This window comes from Chelon labrosus (genome assembly GCF_963514085.1).
Source record: "Chelon labrosus genome assembly, chromosome: 16".
Taxonomy (NCBI): Eukaryota; Metazoa; Chordata; class Actinopteri; order Mugiliformes; family Mugilidae; genus Chelon; species Chelon labrosus.
The window spans coordinates 6,238,769-6,257,467 of record NC_140349.1 but is presented as its reverse complement, the minus strand read 5'-3'; the positions used below and the strand labels follow the sequence as shown (position 1 = coordinate 6,257,467).

Sequence of the window (18,699 nt, the reverse complement as noted above, 5' to 3'; positions counted from 1 at the left end):
CCTCGGTGGAGGAGGCGAGCTGAACAGCTGGCGTCCTCGGCGTCAACACCTGATTAGTTCACCAGCGAAGCGAAGCAGACCCTGGTGTCTGCAGAGAAGAATGTCAGGGAGTGTTTCAAATGTGTGTAAAAGTTGACGTTAACTAGGCTTTGAGGAATGCGGCGTCAAGCAGCACAGCGATGGCAACGCCAGGGAGCGCTCGGAAAGGCCGGCGGTGTCGAAGCATGTGGAAGTTAGACGAGTGCAGAAAAAATACAGCCAATTCCGTGCAAGGGGAGCTGTATATGTGTTAGGAGACACCTCATGTGGATTATAACAAACACACTCGTGATGTAGTTAACGTTTGCAGACGTTTGTTTCACTAGAGCTTGAGTTTCACCCAAGAGCAGATGCACCGAGCTGTAAAAACCTCCGTCGGGGCGGGTGATAATCCTGCGCTGACACGGCTGCAGCAGTAACTCTTCGTCTCGTGTCTTGTGCCAAACGCCAAACAGAATCGACTGCGCGGGAATCTTGAAGCTGCGCAACTCGGACATCGAGCTGAGGAAGGGGGAGACGGACATCGGGCGCAAGAACACGCGCGTGCGGATGGTTTTCAGAGTTCACATCAGCCAGGCCACGGGGAGGACAGTGTCTTTGCAGGTGGCGTCGAACCCCATTGAGTGCTGTGAGTACTTCTTCTTCTTCTGACACTTAAACAGCGCAAAAATGATTAGGTTAGTCGACTTTTCCACTATTTTAGGGGCTTCTAACTTAATCAGTGGAATATAAAAGGAGGAAAAGATTTGTTCCTTTCATATTAGAGCCATAGTGTTATCTTATCAGCCTGTAGTTTGTTCCAGACAAATATCTCAAGAGCTATTAGTTGTATTACTACAGAAAAACATGAGGCTGACTTCATTAAATTATACACTGCCTGGCCAAAAAATAAAAGTTGCCACCTAAACACTCTTATATTTCGGTGGAACCACCTTTAGCTTTGATTACAGCACACATTCTCTGTGGCATTGTTTCGATAAGCTTCTCCAATGTCACCAGATTCATTTCCATCCAGTGTTTCATTCATTTATCTCCAAGATCTTGTATTGATGATGGGAGAGTCTGACCACTGCACAAAGCCTTCTCCAGCACATCCCAAAGATTCTCAATGGGGTTAAGGTCTGAACTCTGTGGTGGCCAATCCATGTATGAACATGATGTCTCATGCTCCCTGAACCACTCTTTCACAATCTGAGCCCCATGAATCCTGACATTGTCATCTTGGAATATGTCCGTGAACATCAGGGATGAAAAAATCCATTGATGGAACAACCTGGTCATTCAGTATATTCAGGTAGTCAGCTGACCTCATTCTTTGGGCAACATAATGTTGCTGAACCTAGACCTGAGCAACTGCAGCAACCCCAGATCATAGCACTGCCCCCACAGGCTTGTACAGTAGACACTAGGCATGATGGGTGCATCACTTCATCTGCCTCTCTTCTTACCCTGATGCCCCCATCACTCTGGAACAGGGTAAATCTGGACTCAGCAGACCACATGACCTTCTTCCATTGCTCCAGAGTCCAATCTTTATGCTCTCTAGCAAACTGAAGCATTACGGCTACACTATTTTGCTATTACTACTACTTTCACTATTAAACCTAGCCCTGATCAATCAGGATTTTTTTCCGACCACATTTTTTCCTCAAAGACGATGGTTCTCCACTATCCTTCCAGTTTTTAATAACCCGTTTGACAGTTCTTAACCCAGTTTTAGTAGTTTCTACAATCTCCTTAGATGTTTTCTCTGCTTGATGCATGCCAATGATTTGACTCAAACAGACTAACATCTTTTCCACGACCACAGGATGTGTCTTTAGACATGGTTGTTTTAGAAATGAGAAGCTACTCATTGCATCAGTTGGGGTTGAATAACTTGTTGCCAGCTGAAAGATAATCACCCATGCAGTAATTATCCAATAGGAGGCTCGTACCTATTTGCTTAGTTAAATCCAGGTGGCCAGGCAGTGTATTTAGGCTTAAAGTTATGTATAATTTAGGGAGTGGGTGGCTTCAAAAAGCCGCATCAGAAAGGGTGACGTCACGGTTCATCTCTATTTAGTATTATTATTATTATTTATCCAGTCAGTCAGGATGGATGGATGGATGCGGGCCGTCCCATTCCCATAAAAATACTGGATCGCTTTCCATCTTCAGGCTTTTAAAAATTCCTCAAATCAAACCATCTGAAGAAGAATCCCACTCTGAAACTACTTATTGGATTGTGACACATGTGGCTACACGCTGCTGCTCCATTTAAAGTTAACTTTTATTTAACTATTAATCACTTTATTTAGAAATAAACTGGATTAATTGATAAAGATAACGCGTTTAACTACAGCCACTGGGTGCGGTTGATGTGACGGCGAGCTGTACTTTTATTTGCCGTTCAGGGCTTTCGCTCGATAAACCCCACTGACTCTATGCTCTGCACTGGAGATGACCTTTCACTGGACCGGGATAAACTCAGGCACATCAGCCACTCCACCATGTGGTTCTGGCACTGAGAGCTGCCACAGAGATTAAGTCTTATGAGGTAAATGAGAGACAGTAGTTAAACCATGATCTCAGCCCCTTGAAATAGACCATTGTTAGTTTCTGAGCGGCTGCCACGAAGCAATTGTTTCTGACCAAAATTCGCTCCCTCTGTGTCTCTCTGTGTGTGAGCGACGGGCCGACGGAGAGAGATGTGGGAAGGATTGATCGCTTCCAAACAGAATCAGAGTTTTATCAGATGCAGAAAGCAGCAGCAGCAGCAGCTTCGAATTACAAGCAGACGATCCTCGTGTGAGAAAAAGTATTTGGATTTTATTGCATCTCTATTTGTGTATCCCGGTCAGACGCAATGAAATTACAGATTTCTTCTCACAAGAGACACCTGGCCAACGCTTCCAACATTATATTTGGCAAAAAAAAAAAGATTTGTAATAGATCATTTTGGAAAAAGTGAAAGCAAGTGAGGAAGGAATGAGAAGCACAGGCGCCAAGAAGTGAGACGGAGGAGAGGGGGAGAGGAATTATTTGAGTTAAAACATCCAGCGTAATTGAATGAAAACACAAATAAACAAAGCGAAAGAGCTTCTCCTGACTTCCTGCCAGAGAGGGATCTTAACCTTTTACATGGAGAAGGTTTGCAGCCCTCAGCGACAGCCCCGCGGAGGCTGCCTAGGTGGTGATTCAGCCTCCGTCTGGATGCTCAGGTCTGCATGGGGAGTGGGTGTGTATTAGCTGAACGATGAGGCCCGGTTTTCTTCTTGCTCCCTCCCACAGCCCAGAGATCCGCCCAAGAGCTGCCGCTGGTGGATAAGCAGAGCCTGGAGACGTGTCCCGCCCCCGGAGGGGAGAGGATGCTCCTGGACGGGCACAACTTCCAGCACGACTCCAAGGTGGTGTTCGTGGAAAAGGCTCAAGGTAAAGGAGGAGGAAGGGATTTGAGTCGTCTCGGCGCAGCTGTGTGTGTTTCTGTGTGTCTCCCTTTTCCCTGTTGTTGGAGAAACCCCAGGACTGCTCCCTCCCTCGCCCTCCCTCCCTCCATCCCTCCCTTCCTCACCCTCCCTCTCCCCCTGCCGTCAAAATATCCTCCACTCTGCCAGAGTGCCACATGTGGTGCACATTAATGCGCTGTATTTTTAACCCAGCAGATTTACATTTGCCAAAGTTTCCATTGCCTGTTCAGCAGAGGAATGGATCACGAACGCAGTGTGAGTTGCGCTGCGTCGCGTGTGCGTCGGCGGCGGCTGTGCGTGTGATGTGATGTGGACGCTGACGTGTGTGTTTGTGCCATGCCTCAGTGTTTGTTTCCCACTTTCTGACTCGAAGCCGTTTCGGTTTGGAGGGGCGGTCGGGGGCGGGGGGGAGAGAGGGGACTGCTCCCAGATGTTGATACGACGAGGTTTACAAACAGCAATTTCCTTGATTAGCTTCAGCAAAGCAACGCGAGGCACAGTTTGGGCCAAGGCTGAGCAGTGTAAACACATGAGATCCTATCAGGGGGGTGACTCATTCAGAAAAAAAGAGAAAGAAAGAAAAGAGAAAAAAAAAAATAGAGGGAAGCCTTTCATTGTTGCACCTGTGAACGGAGGAGTTCAAGGCTGCCGGGGCCCGCGGGCCCCTCCAGCGCCGTACAATGGAGCAGTGAGACTGTTTATGAAAACAAGAAGTAGGCCTCTTTCCTCGCTTCACAGCCTCTTTGTTTAACCCTGATCTCTGGAGGAGGAAAGTCATTTAACATCTTCAGAGGCAGAACTAATGACACTGAACTAAACTGACACCGAGTAACCTCTCCGCAGCTCAACAGCCGGAAAGAGAGGAAGCTTTAGTTTGATCACAAAGGAAAATATTTAAGTTTTTGCTCACTTTCTTCTATTAAAACAGAAACATTATCTGTCATATCTTTCCTTCTCGGACATAATTTACCACCATGTCTCAAATCATGTACTTCCATTCCAAGGAAGCAAGTGTGGCAGCATGTAGTACACAAATGCTCTCATGGTGCACTCATAACGCCGAAAATGTTACGTCCTACCCTCAGTGATCGTGCACGGCCTCCCAGCAAAGCACCACTCGTAAAGCTCAACCTTAAATACCACAATAGGGGTCGTTCAGTCGGTTAGAAGGCAACGCGTTGACTGCGTCTGGAGCAAAAAGTTGCACTTGAACACACCATTAAGATTTCAGCCAATGACCAGCTGGTACGTATGTTCTGCACCTGCACGAATGGAAATAACTCTTCCTACCAGCAGGTGGCAGTAGTCTGTATTCGTCATTCAAATAAGGGAAACAGGAAGAGCCGCTGTTAGCTGGGAGGCTAAGGAAGTTAGATCCGTTTCCGATCTTTTAATATTTGGTATCAACCGATCCGAGCCCCGATCCGAACTTAAATAAACCGAAGTTCCTCCCCTGTAGATTCCTAAAGTCTTGTCTTCCTTGTATTCTCCTAGATGTCCAATAAATATTTCTCTTCTAGTTAATGTAGTGTGGAGAGGGTAGCGCGTACCTTGGCTCCAGAAATGTTCTGATCATCCAACGCCATAAACTCCCTAACCCTTCTTTTGAATCAGGTTGGTAGTATTGAATGAAGATCTCCTACTACCACCTCTCCAGACGTCCACACTGCACAATTTACAAGTTGCTGTTGGACCGAATGAAGTTCTTCCAAACAGCAGACATGTTTAGACAGCCTTCTTCTTCTTCTTCTTCTCCTTCTTCAGATGGTAGCTGTGATGCCAAAGCAAAACGTTGTTAAAACAGAAGAAGAAGAAGTTTCGTTTCCGGTTCTGTTACTGGGATTTGTTTTATGGCAGACCAAAAAACAATTACTACAAAAGATCGGGCTTGGCCCTTGAAGCCCAATCCGATAATTTTAAAAATGCTTGGATCGCCCCAACGAAACCAGTGGGGGCGTCCCTAATTTGAACGTTCAACCCAAGTAAAGATGTGAAACTAGAAGAGCCTTCTGTGTGCCCTTTAAACATTTACTTTCGCCACTTTATTTCATCGATTGACTCATTCTGCTGTTGATTCATCGTGCTGAATTTGCTAAATAAAAAAACCTGCTGACAGATATCCGACTCGTGCCAACGGCTTGTCGCTGCTTGGTTATGTTATTTTTTAGGGTAAGGTTTAACTCAGCCCTTCAGAGTAGCCGTGCCTGCGCTAAATGTTTCATCGACCAAAACTCTGATCCTGCTGTAGATTGTACACAATCCGTGTGTTTTGGTTCCGCCTGGTTCTGCCGGAGCTCTGAATCTGACCGTCTTTAGGGCCATGTGCAGCTCTGGACGGGCGCTGATGGGTGTGCTCCCTTGTTTTTGATGAGGGTTTCCCCGCGTCTGGCACCAGCATCAGATTCCTGGGCAATCCTACCATGGAAACACCCTTAAGCCAGGCTTCCACAACACTGCACCCCTCCCCTCCCCTCCCCTCCCTCCCCCCCCTTCCCGCCCCCCTCAATCCTTCCACCTCTCAATCCAAGCTGCTCCCTCTGTGCCACCAGCTCTCAGTTCATTAGCTCCACGAGCTGCCGGCTCCCTGCGGATCAGGCCGGGTCTTCTTTACAGCTGCTCTCTGTATAAACTGATAGGTAAATAGATACAGTAAACAAGTTGGAGACGTCATCACTCTCTTGGGTGAAGTGGCTCTTATAATAAGATCAAAAATAAACTCATTTAAACTCTTCTACTTGCGCCAAAGCAGCAGCGGAGAAACCCTTTTAACAATCAAGCTCGTAAAAAAGCGAGCGGAGGATTCTGCTGCCATAAAAGACTTTTAATTTTTGCCGATGCGCAATTTTCCTGTGAGTTTTCCAGCTCACAATATAACATTCACCGGGCTGCGGTGACAGAACATGTGCAACACTTGACAGATGCAAATATTCCTACGAGTGGCACGTTTGCATGCATCCTGTGTTTGTCAGACTCTCCCCCCCTCCTTTCCACCGCAATTAAAGGCAGGATGGGTCACTCTCTGCTGTAAGATGCTGCCAACAAATCTTAAAAAACAAAAAGTCATTTGTTTTAGTTTCTGGTTTAGTGTCCGAGTGATTTTTCCGCTCATGTTGACAGATTTGATTCTGGGGAGACTCTGGTGCATGTTTTTGTTTGAGAAGCAGAAGGAGAGGAAGAGGCGGTGACCTAGAGACCTCATGTTTTTATGTGCATGTACAGCTTCATGTTTCTGAGTGTGTGTGTGTCGTTGCTAGCTGTGACTCATGCAGAAGGAAATCCCTGTTTCCCATAGAGACGCACACACACACACACACACACTCTGTCACCTGCTCCTCAGCACCAAAATCTGAAAACAGTAACTGCACCTCGGCTTTGCTTTATCCCGCCCCGCCTCGTCCCTTCAGCCTTTAACAGCGCCTCGTCCGAGATAGCATCGGTTTGGTTGTCGCTCCTAGTTACAGCCAATCAGTCATCAGACGTTACTGTACGGACTCAGCGCCGCAGACATCAGCCGGTAATCTAAACCCAGCTCAGTCTCACCTTGCCTTCGTTTACCTTGGCCTGCACAGGAGATGCTGTGTCTGATAAGTCACAGTCGCTCCATTTGGGAAATTAGGCCCCGCCGACCTTTATTCACCCCTGTTTTTTGTGGATTAGTGTTGGAATAAGACTGGATACGGCACTACGTCTGTAATACAAGATAAGTCATGAAACATTAAGGTTAAAAATAGTCCGTTCATGGGCTGACCCATGGTAGAAGTGAGAGAGTTTTGATTTAGTGCAGTTAGTTGTTCTCATGGGGCGAAGAGACTAGAAGGGATGGGGCAACAAGAGGTGTAAAAAAGTTGAACTAATCTTTGAGGCGACAACCAGTGGTCCATAAATGCAGTTAACAGACACATGACGCAAACACAGAGTAACCCAAATGATTACCGCAAGGAAACACCGTCCACGACTTTGGTTCCTACCCTCAGATTTACCTCGATGATGTGGCCACAGATGTTGACGATAGGGCTTGGAGGGTCAGGTGAAAAGACGTAGAGCAGCGGCTTCTTCACAACTAGAAACCCGAGCAACAAGAAGGACCGATTCTTGGCAAACTCAACATACAAGAGGGTTACAGAGGCAACCAGAGGCCGCCACGTCCAGCTAGTGATCACCTTGCAGCTGCAAAGTCTTAAAAATCTAACATGGGATGGACCTTTTTGACAAGCTAGGGTCTGAGTCGATTGTCAAGTAATTTAAGTCCGTTTTCACCCCAAGGGATGTGACATTTTGGCCAAGTCCTTGTCCATGTTTGAGTCCTCCATGGCAAGTCCAAATCTTTGACAACAAGTTCACTTCAAGTCTTGGTTCTCCATGAGTTAGACTTGAGTTAAGATGCTGCCAACTTCCAAAAGCTCCTCATAACAAGTTGTAACCAAACACTTTGAATTGTTCTGGGATTCTACCCAGGCAAAACATGAGGCAAGTCTTTAGACCCATCTACATGTAAAACCATCTATCTCTTTTTAGCGCAGAGTTGGTCGCTAGTGGACTTTCAAGGCTCTTGTCTGGGTATCTCTTTTGTGTGCCCAAATGTTTCTGAATGAAACAAGCTGAACATAAAGACATTTCCAGTGTATGGATGGAGCTAGCTCTCCTTGCTTTTACCGCTCTCTGTTTGGAAAGAAAATACCGTCGATGCTGTTGATCCATCACGGTTCACCCGACGCTCCAAGCCCACAATCGGCGTGATAAATCTGTTGGTAGGAACCAAAGTTGTGGGCGATGTTTACTTGGACGTTTGGAGAACTCTGTGTTTGCGTCACATGTCATACATCAGCTGGTCCTCGAGGTTTTAATTCAATCCTGGCTATCACGGCTTCTACTCCCTGAATTTGCCAAGAACCGGATTGAACTGAAACCACTAGAGACGTGATGTTCACCACAGCAGACTCTGGATCTCAAAGTGTTGTTGTCTTTTAATAATAAAAAATACTGTTTAACGTCCAAAGCCTATCCCAGCTGTGATTGGGCGAGAGGCGGGGTACACCATAGACAGGTCGCCTAGAATCACCAATGAGAAAGGCCCCAGTTGGGTGATGGATTTGAGCCTAGAACGTTCTTGCTTTGCTTTGTTTAGTATCCAAACGTAGCTTTTAAGAGATAACCGAATGAATCAGATATCTGGAACTACTAGTTCTGTGTACCTCTCTTTCTACTTTCCTGTTCACTAGATTTCCCGTATTTTTAGTAAAGTGCACTTTTCTGCGCAGAGTCTTCCCACCATGATTGATAATGGCTTAATTTCAGTGAGAGATCCTGAAGGAAATCCTTTGCAGAAGGGAGAAAAAAAATAATAAATGAATCCGCAAAATGAAAAGAGCACTCTCACATCTGTTAAACTGGAAAGCTGCCTGGTCTGGTCTACCGTCAGTATCGCTATGAGTAACCATTTCCCTGATCTATCAAACTCCTCGGCTAAAGGATGGCTGTGTTTTTGTTGAACTGTCCTCCTCAACTGTCCGTCTTTCCTCGTCTGGACTCAATAATTTTGTCTAATTGTTCTTGGCCTGAGGGTTTGTAGGTATTTGAACTTTTGTTTTTTGTTTTTTTGAGAGACAGAGAGAGATTATGAAGGAATTACCACAATACATCTACAGACAACCATCCGTCTTTAAACCCACGAGGGCCGTGAGCAATATGAAAGTAATGCGACTGCTCGGTTTTTGTTTTTGGGAGGGTTTGGGTAGGGGGGGGGCTGCTTTCTTTTGGTGGTGCACATGGTCAGTTTCATTACATGCACAGAACAATGATTTCCACTTGAAGCCGCTCGGCGGTTTGGCTGCCTCGCACACTTCTGAGAACAATGGCTGTTTTTCATAAACAAATCAATTACAGCCACATAAACAGCGGGGATTAAGTTTTCAGAAATTACTGCGTGCAATTCATAAAAATTAACGGCCCCTTTTGAGGAACTCCAGAGATTGGCTTCTTGGGGAAAAGTGCGGCGTGACGCTGCGCAGCGACAGCCGGTATCTCCTCCTCGGCTTCCGCCCCCCCCCCCTTTTATTTTATCTGCACCGAGCTTTCACCTCAGCCGCCACTCCTTCTTTTTCAGGGCGGTTGGGAAGGAAGACGTTTCGGTCACCGCTCAGAGGACAAGGGAGCCCTTTCAGTGTGGCCGCCCGGGCCTGGGCAGAGCATGTGTTTATATTTACTGTATGTTAGGAGTGCTTGGGCACATGCCACCCCGCTGTTTCACTCTGGGCACCAAACTTTCACTCCACCCAGCTCCAATTAAGGAGCACAAGGAGCTGCTTGATTCCATTTATAAACACGACATGACAAATAACCGTATTGTATATTGTTTGATCCCCCTCGGCTGCCATGACTCCGTACAGCCGCCGTGTCATTGACTGCTCTGTGTTATGTCTGTTCCCAGAAAGTAATGATTTGTATAGACCATTTCTAACGAAATGTGATTTGTAAGACTTCTGAGAGGCTGGAGCGCTGCCAGATTTTTGTAGAGCTTGGGCGTTGTGGGAGCTGGAGAGGGGTACTGGGTTTATATGGTCGGGCTTGGTATTTTTTTTTTTTTGGGAAGAGGGGGGGTTTAGGCTGAGTTGTTTAACTTAGATAATATTGGATATTATCCAGCACAGCGGGCCAGGGAGCCAGAGACCATATTGTGCTTGCTTAAATTTGGTAGGAGGGGAGCTGTGGACTAGAGGTTTTTCATTGGATCGGTGCAGGCGTTGCGCAGATGTTGCCCTATAACTCTGGAACATTCTGTGGTTATCAATTACATTCTGTGGTTATCAATTATCCGGTACACCCTTTTCAAACAAAGGCATCCCACGCATTCACAGCCCCACTTTCTTTTTTTTTTTTGCTTTGAGAAGTTTCCTGGCAGTAGGTAGATGGGCACAGACAACAAATTGCTCAATTTAAAATTTTCTATCTGCGTATTGATGTGAAAAATGATGTGAGCGTGTATGTGTGAGTCAGAGAGAGGGAGAGAGATTGAGGAAAAGGAGACGGGGAGATCTGAAAAACATGTTTACCTCCTGTGGATCGACATCGGCGGCCGCAGGCTTCCCTTCTAGAGAGTCTCCTAGAGAGAAGAGAGGCAGCGATGAGACGGAGCAGGGGAGGGAAAAAGACAGAGATGGACTCACAGATTTTACTTTTAGTCATCTAAGGAAACATACACCGATCAGGCATAACATTATGACCACCTTCCTAGTAGTGTGTAGGTCTCCCTTGTGCCTCCAAAACAGTTGTGAATGGACATGGGCCTTCTGAGGGTGTCCTGTGGTGTCTGGCAACATGATGTTGTTAGTGGGGGGCCTTTGAGGGGAGGGGCCTCTGTGGATCATCCCACAGATACTTGATCAGTTTGGGATCTAGTGAATTTGGAGGCTAGGTCAACACCTTGTGCTGTTCTTCATGTTTTTCTTTTTTAGTTGTTCCTAAAGCTTTTTTTGTGTGTGTACCTGTGTCAGGCTGCATCCTGCTGGGGATGGCTGCTACCATCAAGGAGTGTCATTGCTATGGGGTGGGGGTGCCTGGTCTGGTGTAGGTGGGTGCTACATGTTTAAGTAACATCTACATGAATGAATGCCAGGTCCAAAAGTTTCCCAGCAGAACATTGAATTATCACAAGATGGTCGATGTTCTTAACTTCTCCTGTCAGTGGTCTTAATGTTGTGGCTGATCGGTGTAGAACCTATTAAGTTTACAAGGATGAACTCAAAGTTTTCTGATTCCACTTTGGAGTGTGAAGTCGTGCACTGAAAAAGAGACACGGCCACCTTTTGGTAAACAAAGGACGCGGTCTTAAAAACAACGTCCCCTGAACACAGCGTGCCCCTCACATCCTTCCAGCTGAGAACGAGGATCCTGTACAACTTCCTGTATGACAATCTGTTTTTTTTTGTTTGTTTACAGACAGGCTTGCTTTCCCCGCTGTCTCCAGATCTTGTATTTGATTTATAATACCACATACTGGCGTGTGTGTGTGCTTCCCAGATGTCTGCACCTTACATGTGTACTAAGTTATTCTGGCACTCACAGAATGTCTTTGTTGTGGTGATGCTTATCGTTGTTAACACAAAGGTTTTCAGGGTTTTTTTTTCTCAACCCTTTGTCAGCCATAACTCCGTCAAGGCCATAGCTAAGGTTGGAAAATCATTAAGAAGGTAAAAACCATCTACATATGATAGCAGAGATACGTGATACAGAGTTGTTTTTAGTGACGGTTTCATTCTCATCTGTTTTACTGGCATTGATTTCCTCCAGTTCCTTTTATTGTTTTATAATGATGTTGCATAAACATGCATTCTGGGTAATAGCAGTAAAAAACATAAATAAATAATGATTTACTAGAGATATTTGAATAATTCTCAGTCTGGCACACAGGGCCGACGGAGGTCTGCAGAAAATCGTACTCACTTCGACCATGACCGTGTCCTGATTACACAGTCTGATTCACAGCAGGTGCACTGGAAATCTGACAAAATTAAGCAAACTCCGAAGCTCAAAAAACATATATTTATATTGAGACAGCCTCTTCATTGTTTGTGAGTTGGAGGAAATGTGGCTCCGGAAATTATAGTTGATCGTTAGACTGTTCTGGTCTTTTGTGTGACGAACACCGGTGGCCCTTATTCTGATGGTGTGTCCCTCACTGTTGGCACCAGTTGGACACATGATGGTGGCGCGAGTAATTTCACAGCAACACGAACATCTAAAATGAGTTAACTGTAGACCAACTGATCAGAATGATTCAGAAGATGTAGCTCTTCCTAGCCTCCATGCTAATAGTAGCTCTTCCCTTTGACAATCTTATGTGCCGTTGGGTTATTAGCGGTAGTCTTTGCGATGTGTTAATGTTTTTTGGGTCACACGCAGGCAACGTGGGCCTTCATTGCCAGTAGCTCTCTGGTGTCTTAAAGGGGAACTACCATTTTTTACAACCTGGACCTTATTTCTGCCATAAAATATGATCGTTTACTCACCCATATGACTTTGGTGTCATTTGGAGTCGTTCGGACGATATTTAGATCAGCGTATATCCATATAGTGGGAGTGACTGGGGCACCGAAACGCAGCCTCTAAATAACGCATTATCTGCCGCGAAACTCGTTAATTTCACCAATATTTTGTTATCGTACGCTAGTGCTATTCCCCGTTGAGTCCAGAGTTACCTGTTATCATCATCCGGATGATGTCTTCTGACCTGGATGATGTCATCTCTGATCACTCTGCGCACCTGCAACGGTCAGCTTGTTTACCTGTAATTTGCTACTGGTATGGTTCCCCCACAACCCCAGAATCGGAAAAATATTCAGCCATGTTGCAAAAAAATAGCAGTATGATGATAACAGGTAACCCCGGACTCAACGGGGAATAGCACTAGTGTACGATAACAAAATATTGGTGAAATTAACGAGTTTCGCAGCAGATAACGCATTATTTAGAGGCTGCATTTCGGTGCCCCAGTCACTCCCACTATATGAATATATGCAAATCTAAATATCTCCCGAACGACTACAAATGACACCAAAGTTATATGGGTGAGTAAACGATCATATTTTATGACAGAAATAAGGTCCAGGTTGTAAAAAAGAGTAGTTCCCCTTTAATTTGTCCATTTGTCATTTTTCAACGACAAATACAGACTACTGCCACCTGCTGGTGTGGAGAGTTATTTCACCTCATGCAGATGCACTACTTATGTACCATTGGTAATTAGCTGTAATCTTTGCGGTGTGCTCAAGTGTAATGTTTTGGTGCATACCCAGTCAACGTGGACCTTCGTCGCCGACAGTTCTTTGGTGTCCGTTTTGTCATGTCTGGGCTTAAAGGGTCGATTCTGTTTCTGGTGTTACGAATCATTTCAAGACTCCAATCCTCTTGGATAGTCATGTCAAAACAGAGCAGAGAAAAGAAAACAGGTCCTCTCAGACTTAACAGAGGCCGTCGGTTTGTAGCAGCACCTCCTCCATCTCTGCCAGCTCACAACTCCTGTCTACACAAACAGATGACGTCCCATCCATCTGCACCGTGCGATCTGGCCACAGCTCACCTTTTCTTTCTTTAAACTGCAGTCTCCTTTCCACTTTCTCCTTTCAAGCTTTTTTTTAAGAGCATCATTAATGAGCCGGGGCTCTAATAAAAATGTATTTTTTTCCCTCGCACCTCACAGAACTACAAATCAAATCAAAGCCAGTGTTTCCAGCAGCTCATGTGATGTCTCGTTTTAGCGCCTGATGGTTAAAAAAAAAAAAGCCCTCTCCACTGTAGCGACAAAATGAAGAAGAAACACATGACCAGAGAAGAATACCAATACAGTTTAACAATCGTTATATGGGAATAACAGAAAGATTCCTATGAGAACTCAAGTAAGGAGTTTGAAAGCCGAGACGAGTTGTCAGTTTCCAGCGTATTAATGAGTCGACCAGCTGCTCGAGCATGTTGGGATTCCACACAGTGATGAAGTCAAGGTTTCTCTCATCCACCAAAGATGTCGCTCATCTCTTTGGAATGATGTTTTTTTTTTTTTTTTTTCTGGGAAGGATTGCATCAGATTTCTCTCCCTTGTGCGTTGGTTGTCTCCCGTTCTGTCTCAGGTCTGAGGATATGAGCTCATGAGCTGTGGCTCAGACGGTGTGACGTTGGCCCGTGGCTGTTTTATCAATCACTGATGTAACACATGATGATAATGCTAATAATAACAACAGTCGCTGCATTTCTTTGTGTCTGCTGGGAATTCATTTCTGAACTGAATCATTTTCTTTCTCTCTCTTTTTAATTTCTTTAGACGGTCACCACCTCTGGGAGACCGAGGCCAAGATCGAGAGAGACGCCTCGAAGCCTGTAAGTGCTGCATGTGACACAGTGATCGTGACAAGTCTCATTTCAGGATTAAAGCGCCGCGTAAAGAGCAGCTGTCTCCGATCATTTTGACTGAACTCGGTGCCAAAATCTTTAATCTTCACAGTTTAAAAAAAACAAAATCATGTGAGCCCGAGAGCTAATGGAGCTCCACTCAGTCTCACTGCAGCTCACACTGACTGGATCACCATATCCAAGAAGTGTTAAAGAAAGGCAACTGGTCTTGTAGAGTTTCGCCACTCATCCAAGTAGCTTCTTCATTTCTAAGGGACTGGTGGGAAGTTGAGGTTGAGGCTCCAGTCTCAAGGTGTGAATGAGGTTGAAACGTCTTGGGGACAAAAGTTAGAGCTGTATTGTTAATTGATGGAAGAAGACAGTACAGTACATCTTGAGACTGGAGCCTCAGACCGATAATGGATCATTAGAGCACCCCCCTAGTTGATGATGGACCCTTCTGATGTTCTACACCATAGACAGTATAAAGATGGACGGAACTGCTCCACAAAAGTGAAGCCAAAGCAAGTAGAGCTCCCCCTGGTGGCTGGCTGCAGTATATGTCATAAGCTCCGCCCCCTCCATGTTAGTGGGTGGGACTTGCGTCAAACTAAAACACTAAAATACACGTCAAATATTTGTTTTTCAAAGAGTTTTTAGGTAGTTAATATAATGCTGATGCATGTTAAAGTGCCTTTTTTTTTTTTGGATGAGTTATGTTTTAGTTTTGATGCTATAGAAACAGGATGTGACATTATGGCGACCACCAGTTTCCATGCCAACCGCTCGGTAAAGCGGCCCAGTGCAGTTTTTAAAAACAAGTGCAGTGTATAACGCAACATTTCCTTGTAACTGTTGGAGGTAGAGAAAAGCGTAGTATTAATTAAACGAAAACGCGAGTGAGTCTGGAGGAAGTGTGGGCGGGGCATCGATATCGCGGCTCCACATGGCTCCACTCTCGGACCGTACTGATCAGACTCTGGCTCCAAAGTCGCAAGATGGCGCCGCCTTGTCCATATTTATATACAGTCTATGCTCTATAACTGAACTCGGACGAATGGTGAAACATCTTCTCAGAAAACTCTACAAGTCCAGTTGCCTTTCTTAAATGTTAAAACCTGGATGACTGATCACAGACTTACTGGATCACACTTTCAAAGTAAAAGCATCACATTTTAGGAGACACCCTTATGAAACAGGAAAATCGAGAACACTTTAGTATTCATGCACTAAATATAAAGCTACAGTATTTAAACTTTGTGTGAATCAGTGGAGATTTCATCAACGTTTCTTGGCCATGTGCAGTGACTTCTGCTGCCAGTGAGACTAAATCTCTAGAGGTCACTGCTCCTGCTCCTGACCCAGCCATCCCGGTTCAACCTTTCCCCAATCCTAACATTAAGTTTAAGCTAAGAGTCAGGGTTTTGATCTCAGTATCTTGTTGGAGATGTAAAAGAGAGGACAGACATTTCCGTCGGTCTCTCCAAGCAGACGTTTCTAGTTTGACATCAGGTTGTCTTGTACATATAAAAAAATCTCAGTAAAAAATGAAAAAAGAAGAGTTTGGATGAGCGTATTCCCAATGCTATCTATCCAGACAGAGCTTAGCCTTCACATGCTCCTCAGATTGTCTCATTTTACATGTTTTACAGGTTGTTTTTATGACTTTGGTGCGTTTTGTTGCTTTTAATTTACCATTGTATGTTTTTCTTTGGCCCAAACATTTAAACAGCACATTGGTAGCCTTTCAAACACACCATTAATCCATTTCCCTGCACTGTGTTTTAATCCTTAATCATTAGGCTTATTTACAACGTCCACCGTGCTTTTGCACTTTGTCTAATCTTTAATCTCCGTTGACTTTTCGAGCAGCCCTTCAGTCCGGCGCTCATTTTTCGAATTTTTCTACCATCCCATGAACGCACAACTTACCCTGCTTAAAACACAGTCTCCTAACTCTACTAGAACAGATTCCTTTAACGCTCTGATTCCTTATTCAGTCATTTATGTGTTTGATTTATTTGCACGTGTTCATTCATAACATTGGAAAATTCGGGTTGATGAAGTTTCTACCAGATCTCTGTGAAAAAAGAAAAAGGGCCACCATATAAAGTTTTAATTCACTGCAGACAGTCTAAATGTCCTGTACCTGCTCTAAATACAGTGCAATTACTTTATTAACATCCATTTCCCGTTTGCCGGATTGTGACTTATATTTTCTCGGGCCGGGGCGGAAACCTTCTGCAGCGGGAAGCAGCAGCAGCAGCAGCAGCAGCAGCAGCAGCAGCAGCAGCAGCAGTGTTATGTTTGAAACGTGTGGAAAAGGTGTTTAAAAGTTCAACCTTCCACCTGTGGGAGTTTGAGCTTGGCAGTGTGCGCTGTCTTGGCCGTGGACAGCTAAGAGAGGGAGACGGAGAGAAAGAAAGAGGGAGAGAGAGAATGAGAGATAGAGAGAGAGAGAGATGTGGTGGGAGTCTGGGAGATAGACGAGGGGATTAGATGGTGTCTACATGTGAGGCGCTGCACCTGCTCCCGGTGTCTTCCCGTTGCAAAACACAGACAAACACACTCGCGCAGTGACTTCTGGGACACATCTGTCTGTGCTTGAATAGACAAAGAGCCTCTCTCTCCATCCCTTTCTCCCCCCCCTCCCTCCCTCCCACTCAACCCAGTCTGCTGGATTGGTCCCATTTTAAACACCGACGCTGCCTCGGCCAGGTTTAACCGCCGCGACACAGACAAACCCACAAATTCGGACAACCTCGCTGCCTCTGTCACCTGCACAGACCCTGAAAAGAGAGAGAAAAGTTACAGATTGTGCAGAAAAGACAACTGGAGCTCTCAAACGTTTCCTCCATGCAGCTTCTTCTTAGTTTTTGGGCTTCAGTTTCTGCACAAGTGTGTCTCTGAGCATGCATATATGATGGTACATGCATAAATGGCCCCAAAAATGCTAATACGTGCTCGCTTTGTCACGCCTTTCCTCCATCGTCCGTACCATGTGATATAATTTTACCTTAGTCAGAACATCTCAGACCTAATTTGGGTGATTTTTATACGTCCACTATGCGCCCTTTGAGTCGATATGATTTAATAACGCGGCACATGTGCATAAAACGTTCCCAGTCGGGCGAACCGGTTCACTGGCGCGTGTTTTTATTTAAAACCCGAGCCTGTTTTTCGTGAATAACTTGACGTCAGCGGCGCAGATATTGTTGTTCGACGTTGAATGGCTGAATCGCTTCCAGAGTCTTTATCAGCTAATTCTCCGAGCGGAGCCAGAAAAGTAGAAAAGCCTCATCTGGCTCCACTTGGCTTTACGACTGTAGTGATTTAATAAAACACGTGTCAGCTCTCACCTGTATTTGTAGGGCCGGGCTGTCCCCCAAAGCACAGTTTTGTAGACGGATGACTTCCTCCCTGGCTACCGAGGAGCACCTCCAGCGCACTCAGTCACATATATTCAAGCGTGCACGCTCAGAAACACACTAAGCGGCTGATGTGTCCACAAGCTGAACCTGGGAACGCGGTCGCTCCCGGGCCTTCGCTCCCAGCAGGAAGCTCTGCTGAGGGAAATAAACTATCTGGATACTCTGGAGGTCAATTTATTCACTCCGTCGGCTGAGTTATTCGCTGTGCAAACAACCGGGGTTCTCTCTCTAACCTTACTTCATGGTCTCTTTGTGGCTCTATTTCGTTTGGGATAGCAACCAGATTTTCAGATTTTTATCTACAGCCCCTGACTGCAGGCTAATGATTTCATGGAAATGAAGTACAATCTGGAGCTCAGCTCAGCTTCACTGGCTCCACTGAGCACAGACAGAAACAAGCACCTATGTAAAAACATAAAAAAAAAACAAGCCACAAAAAGATAAATAAATAAATACATAAAGTCCGTTACTGTGGATTTAATGCTTTACAAACCTGAAGTCTGTGCCCCGAAACTCTTGTGGTTTGTGCAATGAATTAAGTCATTTTTGAAGTTCAAAAAGTTGTCGTCGATGTGCATTTGCAAGCACACAAAGCCAAGAATGACATATAATAACCAAGCAGCAACAAAATGAAGAATGAAGCGATAAGAGCCAAAAGCTGCAGTTCCTCAACTGGACACTTGAGGGTGGCTTCAAGAATGAGTCAATCGCCACAGACGTCTGCAATAAAATGCCCGACTTTACAACAGATAATTTATCCATTCATGACAACTGTATGATTCTTATATACACACTGATCAGCCACAACATTATGACCACTGACAGGAGAACATTGACCGTCTTGTGATAATTGAGTGTTCTGCTGGGGAACTTTTGGACCTGGCATTCATTGGTGTGGATGT

General features: G+C 45.2%; 1 protein-coding gene across 1 annotated transcript in view; it reads left to right on the top strand.

The window, feature by feature from the left end:
• Positions 1-18,699, top strand: part of nfatc1 (nuclear factor of activated T cells 1) — a 46,676-nt gene that overhangs the window by 10,906 nt on the left and 17,071 nt on the right. Inside the window, exons 5-7 of the mRNA XM_084563434.1 lie at positions 495-667; positions 3,313-3,453; positions 14,299-14,354. Of these exons, the coding sequence (XP_084419560.1) occupies positions 495-667; positions 3,313-3,453; positions 14,299-14,354 (370 nt within the window). The remainder of the gene's footprint in view (positions 1-494; positions 668-3,312; positions 3,454-14,298; positions 14,355-18,699) is intronic.